This window comes from Lagopus muta, chromosome 6 (genome assembly GCF_023343835.1).
Source record: "Lagopus muta isolate bLagMut1 chromosome 6, bLagMut1 primary, whole genome shotgun sequence".
NCBI classification, from domain to species: domain Eukaryota; kingdom Metazoa; phylum Chordata; class Aves; order Galliformes; family Phasianidae; genus Lagopus; species Lagopus muta.
This window is the reverse complement of record NC_064438.1, coordinates 44806987-44830953: the sequence shown is the minus strand read 5'-3', so window position 1 is coordinate 44830953 and position 23967 is coordinate 44806987. Positions and strand designations below refer to the sequence as shown.

Genomic DNA, 23967 nt, shown 5'->3' with positions numbered 1-23967 from the left:
GTTTACTCCAGAATCTAAATGCTTTGCTGCCAAGAAGTCTTCCTGCTAATCAGCCCATATGTTTCCTTTCTCCTTTTCATCACGTAAGTCCTAATTAATCCTTCTTGTATACTTTTCATCTCAGGCATTATCTCTTTCTAGTGCATGGCACCTTTCAGATGTCAGTGCTTCTTTCAGTACGACAATCTTACTGTGGGTGGAAGTTGGGTTACTCCACAGCTAGCTGGCCTCAGCATTGTTAATGAGTTGTAAATCCACTGACTTTATCTTACGGTAACTTGTTTGTATTCTTGTAAGCTAACAGTTTTAAACCAATCACCCAGGAGACTCTGGTAGCAACTAAACTTAGCTGTGACCTGGAACTTGGAGCTGTATGTTGCCATGGGTCTTTCAGCTATGTTTAGCTCTTCTTTTGTGGGAATTGAACCTGTTTTTTGTTGCTGGTCGCTGTGTGCCTTCCAGTGTTGTGCTCTTTTTTCCAGCAGCACTGAAAAGTGCAGAAGACATTGTTTCCATTCCATGTCATTCGGGTGATATCATGTATTGATTTAGTGGTTCTTTAGGGACTGTAATTTACTTTACATTAAGCCTGTTGTGATACAGAGGAAGTTTTTTTTCCTCCCTTCCCCCTCATTTGCACTTTGAGAAGCCTTTTCTAGTTGAGCTCCTACACCTTGCTCCTCCTTGCATGTTTGCACAGGGGTCTGTTTTTGAGACACATGCACTTCTGCTCTCACTTATTCTTATTGGAACAGTCACCTGATGAGTGAACAGTGGTATTAAAAAAAAGAAAGCAACAGTTTGTGGCTTCATGGAGTGTTTGTGCTTTGCAGGTTTAGTGTTGACAAGAATTCTGTGTTTTTATTCCTCTCTTATACTGCAGTACCTTTCTCTAACATGCAGATTTTGCTGCAGTATAGGCTTACAGGTATTAGGAGAAAATTAGTTTTGAAGCAGGTATTGTGACAAAATAATGAAAACCTCTAGCTGGACTTTTGCCTTTTTTCCTGCTATGTTATGAAATGCTTGAGACACTTTTCAAAGTTCTCACTGCACTGTGTAAAATCACTCTGCAGATTCTTAGAAGTATTGAAAGGGTACATGGTCAGTTCTAGGAAAATACTCATTTCCACAAAATACCTTTTAGGCAACTCTCTTGTTCTGGGTTCTGTTCTCGGGTTTCTTTGTAGGTTTTCCAGGCTGATTTAGATTTTAGTCAGTTTATTTTCACTCTCAAGTAAATTTTAGAAAACTGTGTTGGGAGATTTTTTTGGCATCCTTAATTTTGCTGCTTCTAAAGAAATCTCAGTGCACTCTGAAAAGGTTCTCAAATGGCATTCATCTAACTTGTCTTCTTTTATTCTTACGTATTATGTTACTCCTGGGAGTCGTCCTTGAGCTGTAGAGTAGTGCTACTTTATCCCCTGAGCAGCATCCCTGGCTGCTTCTTGCCTCTGGCAAAGAAGACAAATGGTTGTTGTGTTTTGGAACTCAGCCGGGTCTTCTGCATCTCTGCTATGTCAGTATTGTTGTGTTTTTTGTAGGATATAGTGGAGTTTGAATAACACTTTCATTTGAAACCTTTCCATCTCCCACCTCCTCCCATTGAGCTGTTCTTGAAGAAGTGGCAAGAAGCTAAAGAGAGTCCAATGTGCAGGTTGGTGACCTGAGGACAACGTACTTGGTGCTGTTTTTCCTTCTCCAAGTTTGAGGCTTTATAATAATTATGAGGACAATCTCTTTTATCTACAATGAACAGCTTTCATACGAATTCCTGAAATGATTTTTGTCTTTAGCTAAACTACTACTATCAGAAGAGAAAGTTTATCAACTTACTGACTTCCATGTACACCCTTTGGTATTTGTTTCAAATCACGCACCTTATTAAAATCAATTGCTTCTTTGTTTTTTGTGTTCACCTTTAGCCCATGTCTGCAATGCTGGCGTCAGCTGTGTGACTGCAAAGGTCTGCCCCTTTCCTGTGGAAGTCTTGCCATCCCACACTCACACCTGACACCTCCCTCCTTGCAGAGATCGTTGTGCCAGGTGCCAAGGGCCATGTGAGCAAAGGGATTGCTGCCTGGATCTCCTTAGTCAGCCCTCCTTCACCAGCGATGGCGTGTGAGAAATGACATGGTTGAGCTAGGGTATGATTTGCAGATAGCCAACTCATTTTTTTAGGGAACTGGGAATGCCCTTTGGCCATCTTCTTTGCCATAAATTAGAAATTTTTCTGTGTCAGTGTTTGAAAGAGCACATTTGGTCAGTATATTTTAGATATTACTCGGCGAATGTGAAAACTTTTGAGCAGCTGAAATAACTGGAGGAAAGTGTGTAATAGGGAAAAAAAGGACTGTCAAAACTCAAGATCAATCAATATTGAAATGAGTTTCCTTTCTAAATTAAACAACTGAAAATGTCATGTTGCCAGAAATGTGCAAAATGTAGTTTGTACTTTCTATGTCTTTCCAGCTCAGAAGAATGACTGCGGATGACTGCATAGAGATGGGAAGGGGACTTTTAAAAAGCACTTTGGTTACCTAAGCAATAGGAATAACTGCCTCTACCAGCCCGATCTCTTCACTTCTGATTTTAATTGTGTAGCATTATTTTAAATCTGTGCTTTCACAATGGCTTGAGCTTAGATTTGGAAGATGGTCTGTACACCCATGGAGGGGCTGACCCCTGCCAGCAGCTAAAGCCCCCTTATCTCCTCCTTTCCCCTAGCTGCTAGCTTCAAAAAGGAAAATCAAAAGGGCAGAAGTGAGGAAAGAAATCTCATGGGCTGAGATAAAGGCAGTTTACTGAGTGAAGGAAAAAAGATTTAGAAAAAAATACATGAAGTTGTGAAAGGAATTGTGCACCACCAGTAGAGCGATGCCCAGCCTGTCTCTGAGCAATTTTGGAAAAACTTTCCCCATTTTATCACATAGCAGTTCTTTGAATGGCAGGCAGCATCTCCTCAGTAGTATCTGAAGTTATCAGTGCCGGTACCAGAGCTGCTTTGATCACCGGTGTAATGCATTAACATGCAGGCTATTGTGGAGAAAACTGACTCTGCCCCAGCCAAACCCACTCCAAACAGTCCCTAACAGTCATCTCTTTCACAAATCAGTTCCCACCGTTGCGCTTAAGTGTTTATGTTTGGTAGACTCTGCAATCTCAGAGCTGAAGGACACTCCCAGTGCCTACAGCCACAGCTTGAAGAACACCTCCATTGTTCCTGGTTTGTGTGTTTTCCTGAGGACTTGGCCTGCAGTTCAGCAATTCAACACATGCCTGTGGATCCGGCAGCACTTCCTGTTTTGTGGCAGCATGATTTTCATTGCCGTGAAGGTCTCGTATGCATTAAAGCTTGCTTACAGCTGCGGCTGTGCATTAGGTGACAGAGGCAGGAGGAAAGTCTACCTCTGCTGTGTGGGTCTCAGCCTTTCTCCACTACACCTCTCTGCCACTGTGCAAATGGGAGGAAATAAGGAGGAAAAATGATGGTAATTTTCTATTTATTTGCACAACCGTGGAAAACAAAACAAAAAAAATCCTTTAACACAACATATGGCTGAAGTTTAGGAAACTGACACAAGCACATTTCTGATTCATAGTTCTCCAACATTCCCTGTTCCAGCCCAGACAAGTAGGTTATTTCCTCCCAGCAGCAGATGCAGAGGAACAATGGGAGCCGTGGCAGCATTCCCTCCACTGGGGCCAGCTGGGTCATGCACCTCTGTGCTTCCTGCCCAGCAGTGGAGGGCCATGGTCAGGGTTCTGGGGATAAAGTGATCCTCACCTGCTGGAGGGATGGGAGAAACATAGGGTACTTGCAGGGAAGCATGAAGCAATGAAGAGGGCAGTGATGGTTGGATGATCCGGATGTGGTTTTTGGGTTTCCCTCGGGTAACTCCAATCAGGAGCTGGACAGCTTTGTGTGCTGCTCTGCTGCAGGAATGGCTGCAGGGGCTCAGGAAGCAGCCTCTCCCAGTTGCCTCCCAGCTCCTTCTGCGATGCGCTGGGCAAACTTCTTCTGCAGGAGCTCCGCTTGTTGGGCATCTGAAGTTGTGTAGTCAGCTTTTCCAAGCTGGTGAACTGAACAGGTACAATAAGGCAGGGGATGCGAAGAGTGTGAATTACCATTTTTGTTTGTTTGTTTTCCCAGCACATTCCATTAAGTATATTCCTCATTAAGTATATTTTCCCTGAAGTTTTCTGAAGCACGTCCCTATGTAAATCTTGCCATAAATGAAGATGGAAAGCTTGTTCACCCCTTTATTTTTAATAAGGAGGCATTTATTCATTTGGAAATTTAAATTTGAGCTGGGAGTTTCATGCTACTTGTGTCCAAAAGGTTTCAGGATATCTTGCTGAGACTAACAGTGGAGACCTAACAGTCCTTCAGGAAACACGTGGGAAGGATCTTGTCATCACACAGGCTCTTTTTCAGTTAAATGTAAAGATGTCTGGGTGTACAAGTGGTGCCATCTGTGAAATGGTCTCAGATTTTTCTGCTCAGACAACTGGGAGGGGACAGCTTGTGCCATTGTGCTTGGCTCTTGTGCATGGGACGGGAACAGGAGGAGCTCATGTTGGTGTTCTGGCCAAAGGATCATTGTGTGAGAGCATTTCTGAGTATGAAGCTGTGTCTGTTAGATGCACTATAAGGATTTCAGCCTACTTTTCCCTCCCCAAAATGTAGGCACTTCCTCCGGGCACTGAGGGACTGCGCTGGTGGGATTAGGCCAGGGGGAAATATGTGAAGCCCAGCTGAAATTTTGAGTATCAGAAGGTAGCTTGGAGTGGCAATGTGTAGAAAATTCTTCCTTGGCATACCATAAGGAAAAGTTCATAGGGAAGAAGAGAAAGAAAACATGTATGAATATGTGAAATGTGTTTATGCATGTTTAATTTTTTATCATGAGCAACTTTCTTCCTGATCAGATTTCTAATTTTAGGTGAGATGCCACTCTGCTCACCTGGCCCCTGTTAATCTTATTGTGCCTGTGGTGGTTTAGTCTCTTTGCTGACCATCTGGAAGCTGTGTAGCCACATTAATTTAGGTTCAGTGTTGCACCAATGTGTATTTCTCTGTGGGATTAATTAACCTTATTCCAAATATAAAGAGGGCAGCAAGCATGGAAGCACATCAAAGGCTTGAATTTAGCCAGGAGTTAATATGTGCAGAAGAACAACAGTTTGTCTCATTATGTTGCCTGCATGGAATCAATACTTGGTACATCTGGAGCTCGGGGGCTTTGCTGCCATTGCTGATGGTCCTGGTCTCTGAATGCTTGTCTGTGGTGGGGCCAGCAGATGGAGTCAGGCAGCCCTCTGGAGAAATGGCAGCGCAACGCAGGCTTGTGGAACCCAGTAATTCAAAGCCCTTGTTGTGCTTTGGCAGCCAGTCTGATGGGCACGTCGCAAATGTGACAAGGGAAAAAAGCATCCCTGCAGAATTCACTGTGTGAACAAGGGATGACAGATAGGTTATGGAAGGCAAGGGAGCAATACAGGACAGTCTTGGTTATCATCATGAACCTTTTATTTTGGTTGTTCCCGAAATAGGGAAGTTGAAATAGCAGGAGTTTTGTAGTCAGCATGGCAAAGCAGGAATTGGAAGAAAGAATATCAAGTCTAATAATAATAGAGCTCTGTAAATGCCTGTGAAGAACTTCTCAGAAGTGGAAGTGGAGATATGGGAAAAAAAATGTAAAAGCATTGATTGGGTATTTGAAGTTGTGGTGGAAGTTAGCTCTCTGAATGAGATGGGAGATAATAAACTTGAGAGTGTTGAAGGTGAGCACAGGAGGGTTTCCCTCTGATCTAGAAGTGATAAGAAACAAGAAATCTGCAAGATCTGGATTGCAAGAGGGAAAGAGCTAGAGAAAATTGATGTCTTCTAAATTGTGGTCCTGGCAACTAGGTGATACTATTTAGAGAATGACAAAAGGTGGCAACTTTGAGAGAGCAAAAGCAGAGGTAAGCCAGAAGTAGAAAGCAGAAACTATTATTATGAGCTTAAGGTTCAACTACAATGAAAAACACAGCTGAGGTCAGAAAAAACACTTCAGCAGAGATGGGATATCTGGGAGCGAGATGCCTGGAGGAAATAGGAGAGGGGCTGAGTTCTGCCTGTTGGCTGCAGAATGGATTCTGCCTGGGGGAAAGTACTGGAGAATAGATGCCAGGATGATATCAGGAATGAGTTTGGAGCTATGCCTGTTCAAAAGCAGAAGGGAAGAAAGTGAGAACAAGTGAAACATTGTCAGCTCTGATTGACTAGAGGGAGGTAGGAATTTGTTAGGGTGCCTTGACAGACACTTGGTTGACCATCAAGATAAGTGGCTTAGGATCAGAGCATGCATGCAGTCATGCTTTGATAACTAAGTTATCATAAGAGACCTTCTATAATTTTATTTGGTATTTTCTGTCATGAGGTTATAAGCTACACAGACAGGCTTTTCACGCTCTAGCACTGTTCTTATATTTTAACTATTCTCTTCCTACATTTGCCTGCTAAAAAATGCTGAGGCTTGGATTTAGCATCTCTTGAAGACATATCAGCAATCAATAGAATTTTTGGAGGATGTTTTACCTTGTGCTGTGACAGGAACATCTGAGACTCCTGTAAAAACAGTTGAGTGAAGAATAAGAAGTACAATTTCAGCTGTTCTTTTTTAGCCCATTTAATTACCACTGCATTCACTAACTTCCCTGAATAGGAAGTCATTTTCCTGTTCATCTGAGCCTTTCAAACAGTGAAAGGGGAAAAGAAAATGAATAGTAGAGGGCGGGCGTGTCATTTTAAAGCTTTGACAGTCAGATGATAGGCTTGGTAGATGTCACCTGAAACTGTTATTAACTAATTAAAATTAAATTGTGACCTAATTTCATGTGGTTGATTTACCTTTAAGTCAGAGCACCCATTGTAAGGAGGAAAAAAACCCCAAAACCTGCTGCATGCTTGTAGAAGTCCAGCGAGGCCTTCTCCATCTGCTGAGGAAGACTTCAAGATGGATGTTTAGAGAACTTGGAGTTATGGAGGGTGCCAGACTTGTTTTATGGCTAGATGACAAAGTGCCTCTTCACCTGCTTCCCTTGAATGATGGTTTCTGATGGTCTTTTTTTTTCTTGTCTCTCATGTGCTACTCACTTAGCACTCCATTTATAATGGAAGTGAAATGTGAGGTTGAAACTTGAGGCTTTTCCACTTGTTCTCCTCTTCTGCACCTCTTTCTCCTTTTGTTCCTAGAAGAATCTTTACAGAGCTCCTGGATCATATGTGTTCCTGGATAGTGGATTTCTTTGTCCTATTGCACGCCCCAGAACACAAACACAGAGAATAAAGTAGATCAGCATTTAAGTGCAGTACTGTTTATGATTGGTAAGCATTTTCTTACCAGAAAGTGAGTAATGTTCTAAGAATCTTTATTAGCTTGAGTGCTCCTATGCAGTTTTTAAGTCCTGTGACCACGGGAATAAAGTGCAGAAGAGAGTTTCTATACTCTAGATGAGTTCTTCCTTCTCCATCCCCTAGCCTCCAAGAGATAAATATTAAACACATGCACACACATATATTTTAATTGCTTGGTTGAATTCTTAAGCATTTAGTTTCATTTTTGTTTTTTATGTCTGGACATGAATGACCTATTCTGTGTGCAGTTGTTCCATTTGGGGTCTCAGTAATACATGGTATTTTAACTTACCTTTTACAAAGCTCATCTAATGTACACATTTCTGGTCCTGGTGGAATTGGATTTATCTTTGCAACTGACCTATGTCAGCAGTGATGCTCACATCTTGCCCTGAGAAAAGGTCAGATTGTTTATTTTTTTAATCATTAGCCCAACTATGTGCAACTTTTCATTTTTTGGTATTTGTACCATTTGTCCCATTTTTCTATTCACCTTTCTGCATTATTATTCTTTCTAACTGGTGGTGTCGCTTACACTTCTGGGTAATTATTAAGGTCTGTCAGTAATCTACTTATTGTGCTTAAGGCCACTAATGAAGGTATTAAATAAAATGGTCACAAGACTGGTGCTCAAGGAATGCCAAGGGTGCATACCTCTCTGGTTTGCTTTGCTACTGCTGCTTTCAGCATGCAAGAAGTTGTCATCTTGTATTTAGCTCCCCTTTCACCTTCCTGTTCTTCTATTAGCCCTTATCTTTCTCTGGTTTGCCTAATGGCATTCTTCACTGTAGTCTGAGAGGTGACCTTTGCTGAATTTTTTATGTCTGCAGGATCAGCAGTCATACAGCGAGAGAGCCCTGACCCATCTTTTGCAGATCTGTGTCATGTTTCACCATGTTTGTTTGATTAATTTTATTTATTTACCTCTGGAGATGTGATTATTTTCCTACATCTTCTAATGTGTTGAAAAGCTTATGTAATACTAGGTCAGCTGCATAGTCCATAGCTGTAATTTTTCCCCTCCTCCTCTTTCCCAAATATTTAACAGTTGGGAAGCATTCTGTAATAGATACAGTTATTTGGAACCCTTATATTGCCATCCTGTGATTTCATATGCCATGCTTAGGTTAACTGGATTTTGTTTTCTAGAGTTTTTTTTATTATTATTATTGGTAAGTGTCCAATTATAGAAGAGGGATGCCTTCCCCTGACCTCAGCATGCTTGTGCTCTTCAGAGGCAGTTGACATCTGTGCCAGGCTGAATTCAGCCAGGCTTCTCTGGTCGTGCATGTTTCAAGTGCAATTCCTATTGTCCTAGAATAGGAGTCTAAAGAAAGCTGGATGAATTTAAGACCTCAAAGTATTTGACCACTTTTAGAATATAGTTAAAAAATATATATATATATATATATATATATATATATATATATATATATATACTTAAAATATAGTTATTGACTTTTTAAACTTAGGTGAGATGATCTCATTCTGACTTCTGGTTTTGACTGGAGCTATCCACTGGTGTCTCTGCACCTGTCTTTGCTGCTGCCTTTGCTCCCAGTCGGCATCATTATTCTTGCTGAAAATGGAAGCAAAATATCAGAATAAAATTTGGTGCCATTCCTGTTTCTAATATAAACCTTCACTTACTGAATAGGAGCTCTGTATTTTTCTTCCTTTCTTTATGTATTTCCTAAATTTCACTATTTCATATGTATGTAGGAAATGTTTAGCCTCTTTTACGTTCAAATCCTTGAGCTTTTCACAGCTCAACTGTCTTTGCTAATTACTTCCCTTAATTTATCAATTTGTCATCCTGAGATCATGAAAAATGCTTGGCTAATACACCCTTTTATCCTGTAATTAAAGCTTAACCATCTTGATCAAGTATTTCTGTTAGCAAATTTCATGTTAGTTATCCCTGCTCAGGAATACTCAGACCATAGCCTCACAACTAGTGTTTGTTCTCCCTAGTCTTGTGAACAAATCTCTCCTAATTATACAGTTCTGTTTGCCATTAATATCTGGCTACAGTTAAATAATACTATGAGATTGTCCAACCTTCTCAACACTGCAGAGCAGGACTTGTTATCATTCTTGTTCAATGGAAGTTTGACCCCAAATGTTCTGTGTGTGCCAGTTCTCCATACACTTTAGACAGGTGCAGTGTTGGAAAACAGTTCACCTGTAAAAGATGTTGGGAGAAAGCAAAAGCAGAGAGGCCTCACAGTTGCTGAAAAGCATGAACTCTTGGTGGTTAACTGCTGTCTCATCCTCCGTGCCAGGGAGTTTCCCGAAGCAGTGAGTGAGCCCTGCTACTTTCCTCTTCCTCATGTTAGAGCCTCTCTTGTGTCCCAGCCACTTTCTCCTGGCTCCACCCTCTGCTCCTTTGTCCTGTATCTTCCTAGCAGTGCAGTGTGCAGGAACGTGACCCATCATGGCTGTGATCTCCAGCCATGGTCATCTTCCTCAGTTTGAAAAATCCGGGGCTGCTTTACCTTTGTGAACATATGATTATGTTCATTTCAAAATGAAATGTTCATTTCAAATTAAATTCATCATTAGAAGGAGTAGTTCCATCATTTTGTCTCACTGGGAGCCATGGTTTCAAGCTGAAGTAATGTTTTGTAATTGAAAGGCAACTTCATTATCCCATAAATAATACTCTCTAGAACAGGGTGGACGGGAATATTGCAGTCTCTTCCAGTCTCTCCTGGTTTCTGCTCCTGCAGCTTAGGTATATGATGTAGATCAGCCTGAGCATGGCTTCTCCTTATTTAAACATAGCATTATCTATTTTTATTTTCATTTAGATGCTCTCTTAAAGCTGTTTTTTTTTTTTTTTATCCCTGTTGTATTTCAGTGTACTTTCTCCATGTCTGTTTTGTGCTATTGTGTGTACATTTACTAGGCACACAGAACTCATGAGCAGTGTTTCAGAATGTGTTTGGATGATGGAGCACGTTGAGAGTAATGTGTTTAAATTTTGTTTCATTTTTTTGCAGAACAGATCCTAATTACCTTGGGCAGGGGGCAAATAACAAGCGTGAGAACTTTCTACCCTGCCAGTTACTGCTCTCGCCACATGTAGTTAAATTATATAAGCACAGCAGAGACCACTTAAATTCAGCAAAATGATAAGCAGGCTGGCTAAATGTATGCTGAGTGCATTCACCTTCAACTCTGCATCATCCAGAGCCTTTTTAGGGTGGGAAGCGCCCCCAGAAAAACAGGTATTCTTGTGCTGGTTATTCACAGAAGAGGCTGGCAGAGGCCTGAATGTGCCTCATGCTCACTGGCAGGGAGCCTTAAAGGAGGATCACAGCAGACGTTGGTGATCTCCCAGAGATGCAGCCCTGCACCCAGGAGCACCTTCTGTCGGTGCTGGTTGACAAGGACAAGTGAGGAATTGTCCCGAAGCTGAGCCTGAGCTGTGTGGTGTGAGTCCAGACCTGGGTTTCCTCAGCCCTAAGGATAAAGGATGGTAGCCATGCTTTCTGGTGTATGTTTCTGTGCAGATCAGCTTTTCTACTTACTAATCTCACTGCCAAAAGGAGGGAAGTTATGCAGTGCTTGTTTACATGGGTCCAAGAGAAACACTCAGAAGTACACTTTTCCTTCGTTTTAACTTTGTCTGTATCCAGTAGTTACAATAAAAAATAAAAAATAAAAAATGTTTGCAGTGATGTCCAATCTTGATGTTTTGAATGTTTGTCCAGTGCTATAATTAAGCACCAAAAGCTTCAGAGAGCTGCCCCCGCAGCCCTCCCCTTGCTTATTCAGGCTGTGCTGCCTGCAGGGCTGCAGTATTTCTGTGTTCTGGGTTAACTTGGGCATTCACTGAGGATGGCGTTTCCCTTCCATTCCTTCTGCAGTGCCTGCTTTCCCACATGATTGATTAATAGAGCTGTCAGCTCAGTAACGGGACTAGAACTGACCCAGTTCACTGAAGGAAACATTAAAAGCTTTCCTTGTGAAGTCTTCCTGTCTTTCTGGATCTCATTTGCCAGTTCAGAAAGGAAACTAGATGTTTTCTGAATCACTCTAATTTTCCCATACCTTCTTCTTCCATTGGGATCACCTATAGAATCTTTTAATCAGCTCTGTGTGAACAACGTTTTTTTGACAGGTACAGAAAATAAAGCAAAGCAGTCTTAGCAGCAGGTTACGCCTACTGTGAATTCTACTCAGGATCTTGTTTTTCTATAACTTACTTTTCTTCTTTGGAGCACTAATCCCCCTGTGCCACACATTTTCTGTTCAACTTTTCTCCTCTGCTAATCTCTGGATTTGTTCTGCTGCCCTTCCTAATCCACAAGGGTATTTATGACCTCAGAAGAAACCCTTGGCAAGAGGCTTTTTTGGGATTTGAGTAACATTGATTATTCTTCCTGCAGTGCTGAAAATCAACAGTTGCCTTTCAGACCATCCATGGACAGTGCTGAGCTGTTTAACCACTTGCTGACTAAAGTATGCTTACTGTAGTTCTACTGTAATGGGACATGAGCTTGCAGTGTAGTATCATGCTCAGAAATAGCTGTGTCTGCATCTTTGCAAGTTCTGGAAAGAACTTTCTGCAAGTGCCAAAATACTGTACCTAAAAGGAGAAGATAAGCCAAGCCAAGGTTTATTTTCCTTTCTTGATATTTTTTTCTTTGCAGGGCTCCAAGTCAAAAACAATATAGTTACAAAGTTATATACTTAGTTAAAAACAAAATGGAAAAGAAGTACACTTTTCTGGAAAGCAGATATGTACTGTGAAGAGCTTTGTCCGTAGACCAAGCGTGCTGTTTCTTCTGTCAGATGGTGAAGGGATGAACATTGGCACTAATAGGAACAAACATTGATGCTAATAGGAAAGTAATGCTCAGCTGAGGTTCATAGAGCAGGATCAGAGCATTGAGGAGGGAGACAGGAGTCACTTTTCCTAGTGTTCTGCAGGCTGAGGAGGAGCCATGACTGTCACTTGTATTGCACAGCCCAGGGCAGCGCTTGCTGGCTGCTTGCCCCTGTGGGAAGGATGCCAAGGAGGCTGCAGTGAGGAAATGCTGTTATCCTGGTGAGCTGAGTGACTGCCTTGAATCACAGAATCATAGGATGGGTTGAGTTGAAAGGGACCTTAACAGGGACATCTTGTGTTAGACCAAGCTACCCACAGTCCCAGCCATGCTGGCTGGGTATATGAGTACTGTTGATTTTACATAGTAGTTAGAGAACTCATCCGTAAGTGATGTCTGTGTATATTAGTACTTGCAGTATAAAATAATAATAATTAAAAATATCTCTGAGATCTCTCTCATTATCTAGAGTGCAGTTTCTCTTTTCTCAGGCTTCCCCGAGGCCATACCTGTCTCCAGGGCAGTGGCCGTGTCTGTCTCCTGGAAACATGCAGAGCTGCTGCACCTACTTTCTGGCAACTTGTGCCAAAGAGAGTGCAAAGAAACCAGCTCTGGCATCAGTGACAGAAAATGCAGAGAAACCATCTGTTAAACCTGGAACCTTCTCCTCTGGTGTTAGCATTTCAGTATCTGAGAAAAAGGGAACCCAGTAGGGTTCATCGCTTACTCTGCGCTGCTCCTCACCTTCAGGTGCATCCTGCTGCTTGGGATGGAGCTGGCAGCTGGGGCTGTGAACAGTGCATCTCAGTGTGGGGGCCACTGCCCTTTCCTTTTGGGATACTCTTAGAACCAAGCTGGGCAGAATAGCAGCAGGCAGCCTGCAGAGTTAACATTCTGCAGTGGCAGAAAGGTAAGCTCTGCAGCAGGTCTTAAGCTTCCTTGGTTCTGAGAAGAGTAACAAAAATGTGCGGTATTTTCAAGCTAAGTTTCCTTCCTGCTTAGGAAAGTTCCTCTCTGCCGTGGCAGCTGCTGTTGGTGCTGCTATGCTGTCAGAGTGAGAGGTAGTAGGAGAGCTGGGGGAGTCTCCTTGCTGCAGCATTTCCTGTCCAAGATTGCTACTGCAGCACGGTGCTCAGGTTCATAGCACTGGAGAAGGATGGTGAGAGACAGAGAAAACAGATCCTGCTAGAGAGCTTTTGGCTTGTTCTCTGCAGCCTGTGATTACTGAAATTGTGCTTGCCCTATGCAATGGACCAGAGCTGGTGGTTCTGCCTTACAGATTTGTGCTCACTGTTCTCTGGCCCCAGATGCAGCAGTAAGCGTTGTGCAGAGACAGCAGAGGTCATTTCCTTGTTTGGCCAGATAGAGGAGGAGGAACTCTTAAATATTTAAAAGTTTTAATATTTATTTAGTTTTAATATGTAAATATTTGAGGAGGTGCAGAAAGCCTGTGTATCGGTGACAATACCTGTTTTTCATCTTCCAGATAACACTACGTCTTTCCTATGATGTATATGCTTTGTCACCTTGCATGGGTTTTGGTATGGAGTCCCACATCCCTGCCTGGCCACAGAGCCTGTGAGAGTGCCAGCATGGCAGAGGGCCAGGCTGCTCCTGCATGACCAGGCTGAGCTCCCTGTGTGTGTGAGCAGAGAGCAGGCCTCCAGCTGGGTCTGGATTACTGCCCCAGGCTGTGTCCACATCTCATGTGTGTGGTTAGAAATGCACAGCCTTTTCCCTGATTTCTATCCCAGCACCTTGCAAATGCACTTTATCTCCTGTAATTAGACTATCCTGTATTTTTGTTGCTTTTGCTTCTTACAAGGAAAAACAGTAAACTTGACACTACTGATTTTTGTTTCCTCCCTTCCCTCTCCAAAATTCTTAAGATATTTTTAGAGGCTTTCATCTCTAAGCTTTCAGGGGAGAGAACAGCATACTGATAGATCAGCTGTCAGTTTTCAACTTCCTGAAGACTTGGCTTTCCAACACATAGCTCAGGACTGTTTTTCAGCCTGGCTTGTGCAGCACTGGTGTGCAGGAAAAGGAAAGAATGGGAGAATCTTTAAGGCTTTGTTTTACAGGTGTTTTGATATAACTTATGATAATACATGGGGTAGAAATTTGCCTCAGCAGAGAAAGGTGATTGCTAGCCTGAAGGTGTACATTTGGTAGAATTTAAGAAACTGAATTAAGTTTGAGATATATTCCACATGTTTTGGGGTCAGTGCAACCTTAACTCAATATTTGAATAGCAGGCTATAGAAGATGGTGTAGAAAACTCCATCTACAGCCTCAGGAGTCAGGGAGCAGAGAGGTCAACTCAGGCTGGTGCTGTATGTCTGGTTCATAGCAGAATTCAGTGCCAGGAAATGGTTAGATAACCACACAGAGACTTTTGGACTGATTTCTGAAAATGTCTTGCATTTCAGAAATTTCAGAGAATTGATGGATCTCTGTGAGAAGGGAGAGAAAATTCCATGCATTTTCCCCTTTTGTTGCATTTAAACTTTCTTGTACTTGGAATAATGTCTGATGATTTGGTCTTCTGTCTGCCTATTGAGAAGGCTCGAAACAAACCTATTGTCTCTGCTGATTTCTCCTTATCTTCGTTCATCTCCTGCAGGTGAAATTTCCATAAGATTTTTTTCCCCCGCAACAAAACAGGCTGCTGCAGTGGAATACGCACAGCTTTTCTAAGCAGGAGATCAGATTAAAAACCAAACCAAAGCCATAAGTTAGTGCAGCATTCTGGTGAGTGCAGTTTGTTAGCTGTGTGGAATCTGGGAACAGAATGCTTAAAGAAGAGATTTTATTATTTAATAGAAATATATTAAGAGAAAAAAATGAAGATAAGCGGAAGTCTAGAAATGTGTTGTAAATTCCTCAGGGATGCAGCAGGGGACAGATTTTGTTTTCAATTTGGAGACCAGGATGGTATTAAGACTTCATTTCATGCGAACGATAATGCAAAAATTATTTCTGCAAAAGAGCTTTAAAAAAGTTATCCTGTGAGCCAGATTCTGAAATACAGTTGATTGTAGCATGCACTGGAAACTCTGAGTCAAATAAAGAATACTTGCTTATTTTTAATCATTTAGATAAATGTTTGGTTTTCGTGTTTTGTTTTGTTTTTAAATCCGATGCTTGCAGTCTTGCAGTTTGTTTGGCAGTGAGTGAATGTAGCCCACTTTTTTTTCACTCGGACCTAGTTTTATCTTTAAATCCTGCTTGTAGAAGTGTGTGTGTGCTGGATAGCTGTTGGGACGCTGGAGAGCAGTGGCATGCTGTCAGGCATCCATCCCATCCGCATAGTATAGATGGCCTGCCAGTGTTCTGGACAGAAACAACCCCAAAGCTTTAAACAAACTGTTCTTAATGGAAATAAACTTTTTTTTCCTCCCTTACTGTGTAATGATTTGAGAAAATATGTTGGCTATGTGCTTGGAGTGGGAAGAGAAGGAACTGTATGTGCATAACTTGCTTGTTGGTGGATGCTCTGGGGAGAGTGGAAGGGACCTATGAAGTTTCTATAGCATAGAGTGCTTGTTAACTCCCACCCAGCCTTTGTGTTGGAAGGTGAGCAGACTGATGATGAGGGCATTTACCTAGTGATTGCTTTTTTCCCTATATGGATTTGTAAGGCATACACCTCATATCTGCAATTTTCCAGAAATAACCAATAGCTTTGATGCTGTTTTCTATGTCATTCACCTGATCTCTGCTGGGTTTTGGTGGTAAGTAACAATGGCATGAAACCAATGCTCATCTTCAGTTTCCTCCTAATTCTGTTTCTGAAAAAGCAGAGTAGGCCATACAAACAACAGTGTACTTTGCAGAAGAAAGCGCGCCATGGCCGTAGTTTTTGTTTCTGTTTTTTCAAACCGGTGCTGATAAATCTTTGCTCTCACTTCTGTTGCTATGGTGTTAGTTCTGTTCGAAAACAAACCTTTGGGTAATCATGTTAAATGCAAAGATGTTTGGAGAGAGGGATGCTGAAAGAGAGGGGAAGTAGGAGGGCTCAAATTCCAGCTGATGACGAACAATGAATCAGTGTTTGTCTCAGCAGAGGGCCAGCAGAAATTTTGCACTGTACTTTCACTGACTTGTGATTGGGTCCGATATTCCACTTGAAAAGGCCTCTTTTTTTCCCCTTCCAAGGTTTTGGTTTTTTTATTTTTGGGGTTTTTTTTTTTTTTTTCCTTTTTTCTTTAACTTCTTTTTCCTTGGTATATAAAAGGAAGGTGGAACACTTCCAAGTTCTGCACAGCTCAGAAATATTTGCTTTCCACAGCGCGGCCCAGAACACAGAGAACTTGTTCTTGTGAACAGTTTGATCCTCCAATCCACAAAATGCTGGATCAAATTTTGAAGGTTTGTGTGGCTGAAATGTACCTGCTGCCCTTGCTGAGCCGGCTTAAGCATTCACTGAACGGCCCAGGAGCAGCTGCTCAAGCGTGCTGCCATTCCTGGATTGTTTTATTCACAAACCAGGAGGCAGGGCGCTGTTACAGGGCACTTTTTAACACGTTTGCCTGTGCAGATCTTGATAGGTGTGTTTTGTTTACGTGCTCAGAGTAACGTGTCCATTGGTTTTAGCTGACACAGTTGTAGCAAGGAAGTTATCTTGCCCAGATGTCTTATGTTTCTGGGAAACACTGTGCTGAAAATGCCTGTGTGTGCCTTGAAGGCTGCTTCTATTCCTGGGTCAAGGCTGAAAGGAAGGACTGTTTTCTTGGTTTTTAACATTTCTCTGCAGATTATAGCTGCAACTGCCATAAGAACGGGGTAGGGTAACCAAATTCCAATACTTACTTGCTTCTCACTGTTTTTGAAAGTGTAAGTCCTGAAAATTGATTAATTCACTTTTTTTTTTTTTTTTTTTTTTTTCTAATTTTGGCAACTTGGAATCTTCTGATGCATTTAAATGGATCCCTTTTATTACTGTTTCCTTCCAGATGTGATAGGCAGATGCCAAAAAGCTCAGGAAAATTGGTTAGGTCATCTGACATTTCTTTTAAAGCTATTAACTAATTTTCTGGAACTTTTTTGCAACAGATCCTCTCCTTCGCCATCCTCGGCCAAGCTGCATTTCACTTCATTTTGTCTTGATTCTGCAGACGCTTATGTCTGCATTCAGTCTTCTTGCCGCACTGCTTGGAGGAATTGAAATATAGGTTCAGCACAGCCACCCTCTTGCAGGCTGCTCACCTGCAGCTCATGGCCCTTTGAGCAGCCCCATTGGCTCTGTTTGTCCTTGCTTATATGTCATCTTCGCATACAGGGAGCCTCTGCTACTCACATGCAAGAGGAGTCAGTTGCTCTCCTCCAAAGATGTGCCTTATTTTCTAGTTGTATACTCTACATGAGTACTTCAAAGATAGTATGAGATAGCTGGCAGAGTAGTAGATTGTAAAATGCAAGCAGAGATGGTCTCTGTTGGGAAGAATAGTCATCCTGTCTCTGACTCCATTCATTTTGCTCAAGCTAGCCCAGGTCAGAGTGCCTATAGAAGAAAACCATTTCAGCTACAGGGATCATTGAGATTAGCAACTGGCATATAATTAAAAGGCTACAAAGTTTCTATTGCTTTAGTTTTACTGGTGTTTGAGCTCTGTTCATCCTGTCTCATTGTTACTTTCCGTAAAGCATGGGATGGGAAACTGTATAGGACAAAGTCCTAGGCAATGAGACAGTGAAGACCAAGCTCAATGCTCCCCAAACCCTGTCTTGGTACTGGGCATCCAGCCCTGTGACACATTGCCACTAATGTTGTGTCAGCTACACTGTCTGGAGCTGAGTTTCTGCTGACCCCATCCTCAGTGTGTGTTCCCCTACCCTATCCTGCTGTATGGCATAGGCTGTGCTCAGGGAGCAGCACCCCTCCCACTTGGGTAGCTTTCCCTGCAGCAGAGGAATTTGCAGAAATCCTGAATCACTTGCTCTTATGTTACCTATAGGACCATCCTAGTTGCTGTTCTGTGCAGGCTCACAGGGCAAAGGGCGTGAGAGGTGTTCTTTTTATTAGTGGTAATTTTTGTTGGCTCAATCTTTTTGCATTGCATATATGTGTAAGTACAGGGAGGAGAGCAAAGAAGGAAATACTGTTTCAAGGAGTAGAAGCAGCACAGGAAGACCTTCGGAGGAAGGGTGCTTGCAGCAATTCCAGTGCCTTTTCATGGAATTAGGTGTACACTGCTGAGAAGTGAATATCTGAGTAAAGTTTCCTGGCATTCAATGAAAAATCAGTTGTCAGGGATTTGGATAACATGTCAAAATAAAGGCAGTGTGTAAAGCAGATGCCCAGTGTGATGGCAGCACCTTGGGCAGTGAGCCTCACATCCTCCGTATATTGATAAAGGTTTTCTTTTTTTTTTTTTTTTTTTTCCCAGCTTGATCTCACCAAACCTATTGAAGACCAGGGCCCTTTGGATGTGATCATACATAAGCTGACAGATGTCATCCTCGAAGCAGACCAGAATGACAGCCAGTCACTGGAGTTGGTACAGAGGTTCCAGGTATGTGGTTCTTCCATAGCATTTCAAGCAAGAGGATGATCGTGGTGCAGCAGATTTAATTTGTTCTCTATGCAGCTGATGATGTTTGGTGAAAAGAGGTCTCTGGCACACTGCTGCCCACCCGTAGAGTCCAGAAAACACCATTTTGTCTGTCTAAAATAAATTTTCACTTGTGGTTACATTCTGCACTGTGAGTTTAGTAACAACTCGTTTCCCACCAAATGTTTGAATGTCATTTCAAGAACACTGGTGTAGTCAATGAAGAACAGGTGCTTCCAGGATCCTTTATGTCTCTGTTTCTCTATGACAGAAGCTACTAAAATAATTTGACCCGATCCTGTCCGTTCTTCCCACTTACTGGAATGCTAAATTCTGTAACATCAAGGCTAGTATCAGTATTTTCATCCTCTGATAGCATTCTGATTTGCTTTTTTTTTTTTTTCCTCCCAAGTTAACATTGTTAAGTCAGAAATATGCAGGGCACAGTGGTACAGACAACTGTTCTCCCAAATAATTCCTATCATAGTGTGGATGATGATGCATTTATCATTTTAAAAGGTGATGTTTCTGGTGGATAGTTTTGATCAAAGGCATGTTCTTTTCTTTTTCACAGAGAACTTGAGTAAGATATTTTCTGAAATTTATGAAATATGCTTATGTCAGGTGGAAGAACAGTTCAGACAAATTCTGCAGTTTTCACAACTTTGCTGTCTTGGGAAATCATGTACTGTTTGCTCTGCTTAATGTTCTTCTAATAATGCAGAAAATGTTGTACTTAATGGAGAAAATATTCTGTTTGTTTTAGTTAGAAAAGTTCGCTGCTTCCTCCCATCTCCCTGTTATTCAAACTCACACAGGAGATACACTTGTGGGTCTGGCCCTCTGATAGCAGTTCTCTGAAGAATATGTGACTTCATCACTGAGTACCTTGGGCATCCACATCCCCCAGCACCTGAAATTTCAAATGTCCGAAGTAGAATATGGAGAGATGAACTTCAGGGACCTTCTGCTAAAGTGCACAGTCTTTCCCTCTTTCTGATGTTAGCTGATTTGCCTTTGTAATAGACACGTTGTATTGAGGGGAAAAAATAATACCCAAAAAGGGAAAAAGACTCGTGTGTTGAGTTGCTCACAGCTGTGTAAAAGTCCAGAGATTCCTGATCTTTACTTTGTTGGTTGCATTCCTGAAGGTCTCAGTTTGAGCAGGGCTCAGAGAGCTCATCTCTGTGTAATGCTGTGCTACCTCCTTTGTCCCCTGCAGAACACGTAGATAGGGAATTTGTGCAAGCATTAGAGAACAGAGTGTAGCAATACAATTAGTATCTGAAACATGTTTCTTTTATTACTGAGCAAGAACTCATCAGTGGATATTGAATATTTTTATAAGAATTCCAGCTAGTGAATTTAATGTTTTTAATTACTGAAGATCATAAGCTGTTCCTTTTTCAAATATCTAAGTGAGGTCTTTAAGAAGCGCTATGAAGTATGGAGAGCATGTTTTCCTAAAGCTGCACTTAAGCACCAATGTGAAGTTCAGTATGAAATGGGGCACTTCACAACAAGAACCTTGGCTTTGGCTGAGAATTTAATGGGCTCTTCTTGGTGTGGCAGCTGCTGCATGAGTGGAATGCTGTTAGAGCTAAAACGACCCACTAAAGCTAAATGCCTTGTCCTGATAAATTTCTTAAAGTAATCACAGTGTACCTTGATGTTACTCTATGTATCTTTGTTAGTACTTAAATAAATTAAGTCATTATTTTTGTGTAGGTTAAGTGTTGAAGCTTTGTTTTTAAACCTACTTAAGTTAGAAAATCTCAGTGAAAATATTTTTCTATCTAATGAGTCTGTGGGATAGATTCTGAGATTGGTGAGAGATAAGTGCTATATATTTATATATATATATATTATATATTATATTTTATAGTTTATTCTTTGGTTCAGAGGCTTACTTTTTGTATCCTTTTGATAGCACTCACAAAAGTATATCATCACCTGGAAAGAGATGCAATGGCCTAAGAACAGCAAACATTCCCTTACAGAAATACTAAAAGAAAACTGCAACTGCAAGTCAGAAACTTAGTTCTCTCCACCCTTACATCCTAAAATGCCTTTCTGTACCTCAGCTTACGTACCTCTGTTCATAAACTGAAGTCTATTTCTTACAAAGAACATTGCAATTTTAATTAATATTTAATTAAATATCAGTATCCAGGCAAAAATAGTGTTGTGGTCCTATGAAGATAATTAGCAGTGGACTAATGGGAATTTGAACATTTTTTTATTCTGATAATACTGGAAATTTGGATTCTGTGTCAAGTGTTGTAGAAAGTACATTTACTGCATACATACCTGGGTTCTATGAACAACCTCAAGGTGTGTGCAGATCTGTTCATCAGCAAGTAGCTGTATCACTGGAAAATCTCCTTCCCCAGTAATACATAGTTTCTATATTTTTTCCCAAGTGCAAGTGGTGCAGACAGATGGAAGCAAGGATAAGATCTGGGTATGTCAGAAGAAATAGTTCACTGTCTCCTGATGTAATGGGTTGATGCAGTTGAACTTGTTCAGCTAACAGTTGAACCACATAAGGAAATAAATTTGGGTGAAAAGCACCCTATGGATAAAGGGCATTGTCTTATTCCAGTCTCCTCTTCAGGTGAATTGTGTTCATGCATTAAGGATTCCTCTAAACTTTCATCTTCATGTCACTGGCGATGATGACATGAGTCTCTTTTGGACACGTACCCTAATGCCAATTTAGCATTGCTGTTCTTGCAGTGGCAAGTTTTGGCCAAGCATGCTCTAGAATGGCTGCTGCAGGTCTGTGGTAAGAAACTTTGTAAGAAGTATTGTTCTTACAAACTGCTTATATACAGCTGGCCTTCAAGGGCTTCATAGTTAGCAATATTAAATTTAACCACAAATGACAGTAATAAAAAAGCTAAGAATGCTAGAGCAGAACTTGATGTTCTTTCTTCTGTCTCTGTCATTAGTCTTGGTTATTCAGTAAACAGTTATCTAACGTATTTATTTTTTGAGGATGCTGTCTTCCTGCGAAGAAGTGTTATGTAATGCCTAGAGAATTTAGAAAGGAATTCTGGGGTGTATGTTTAGTCCACAGTTTCATTGTGTGATCTAGATGATCCTGTTTGCATCCCCAAGTCATAAATTAAAGGAAATGTTATTAACTCCTTTCTGACATTAATGAGGAGCTGATAGTGCAAATAGTGTGTTCCCTTATTGCTGAACTTAATCTGACTAAACAATCCAAAATTCAATATGCTATTTATCTTGCTATTGAACATAAATTTATCATCAACATGAAACCTGGCACTTGGCTTCTTGGTGGCTCCATGGAGCAGTCTTTCAGGAAGCAAAAAGCAAGGGCTCCTTGATCACAGGAGGAGGAATAGTCTGCAAGGCTGCATTTCTGCCCTTTGGAAGAATAACTTATTTCAGAGCTATATTGTGGAAGTCTCAACCATCTCTTCTGCAAAAGCTTAGGAGAAAGCTGGGTCTGTGTGCCTGCTCTCTGCAGGCCGTGACAAACACTTGCAGTCTGGTGCTGTGCACTAGCAGACTGTGAATCCTCTTTGCATGCCAGTTTTGTCTTGCTGTTTAATGAGTGTTCTCAATTGCATCATAAAAAATTACTGTTACAGCAGACTCTCAAAATGGTGAGGAGGAGGTGCATGCTAATACTGGTCTTTTAATTGAAGACCTTTTGGACCGAGCCTTCTGAGGTCTTTGTGCTATTTGGATGTGGTCTGGACTACAGTTCCTCCAGAGAGCATTGGCAGCTGCTTAGTGATCTCCTCCAAAGCCAAAATGAAGACCATGTGTAGCACCTAGTGATTTGTGTGAAGGACAGAAGTTTTTCCATTTGTTTTGCAAGATACTGGAGCCCTTACATTAGAGAATGTGGAGTCTCCTTTCCTACCCATAGCAACACTGGGCTGAGCTGATTGAATATAATTTAATTGTCATATAATTTAAAAAAGATAATAATAATAATCAAAAAACACCACACAAAACACTAAAGTCATTTAAAGGCATTTCCTTCTTGACCAGAGGAACATGGGAGAGAAGTCAGGTGTGAAGGGTACCCAAGGTACCCTTTCATTTGCCGTTTTTCTGGTTCCTGTCATCCTGGTAAGAAAGAGAAGCAAGCTACCCAGTTCCTGCCCCTCAGATAAAGCTTATGGCTTTGAAAGTTGAGTATGTTCTGGCTGGCATAAGCCACTGCTGACTAGGAAAGTTTGTTAAGCTCTGATTTTAGCAAAATACTCTTTGAACAGCTGCCTGTCATAGCTATACAGGGGCTTGTGTAGCTTTATTCATAACAGCTCCTTCTGTCTGTTCCATTCAGATTGATGGCCTTAAGTGATGGAAAATCAATAGGACTGTTGATTTGTGTTTCAGAGCATTTTTGAACAGTTTCTCTTTTCATCAGCGTTCTTGAAAGCATATCACAAATAGTTTTATTCCTAGGCCTGTGCTGTCAGGTTGATGAAAATTGAAAATGTTCCTTATTCTGCTCTTCATCCTCCCCACCACCACCCGTGTTTCCTACTTCTGGCTCTCCTACTCTGAAGCTGTCTAGGAAGAGCTCTGCTGTTAGAAGGGCTTGGGACTGGGATGAAAGGAAATAAGGGAAATATTTTGGAAGGTGAGAAGTTAGGCTTTGTTCATGCTGCACTGATTGCTTTCATCAGATTTCTCACTTTCAAAAAGGTGATTTGAGTACATGCTCATGGAGATGAGGAGATGATGCTGTGGGTTTTTTGTGTTTTTTGGTTTTTTTTTTTTTTCGTTTTATTATACTAGCTCATTCTGTTCCCAGTTACCAGCTTTATGCTTTGAAAATACAAGTTTCAAATTTCTTTTCATGTGTTCTGCTGAAATGGGCAAGTGAAAAATCAAAAGAAACATTCAAAGCTTAGTAATTTTTTTCTTACTGATGGGACAGGATAAGACACATAGCTGAAATAGTCTATTTGCACTTGAATTCACAGGCCAGTGCCTGTGTTTTTCCCATTTGAAAAGTAACTCTCTCCTACTCTGGTGTTGAAAGAGCCTTATAATCAGGCAAAATTAACTAAAAATCTCTCATCTCAGAGCCAACTGGAGAGCTTCCTGATGATAGGTATTGCAAGATAAAGCTGTGGGGAATTGTTGATGGAAAACCAGGGAAGCTGAGCTTAGA

At 41.3% G+C, this 23967-nt stretch overlaps 1 protein-coding gene across 1 annotated transcript in view; it reads left to right on the top strand.

Annotated features, from left to right (window-relative positions):
• Positions 1 to 23967, top strand: part of ITPK1 (inositol-tetrakisphosphate 1-kinase) — a 127745-nt gene that overhangs the window by 48751 nt on the left and 55027 nt on the right. The window contains exon 4 of the mRNA XM_048950271.1: positions 18636 to 18761. Within this exon, the coding sequence (XP_048806228.1) occupies positions 18636 to 18761 (126 nt within the window). The remainder of the gene's footprint in view (positions 1 to 18635; positions 18762 to 23967) is intronic.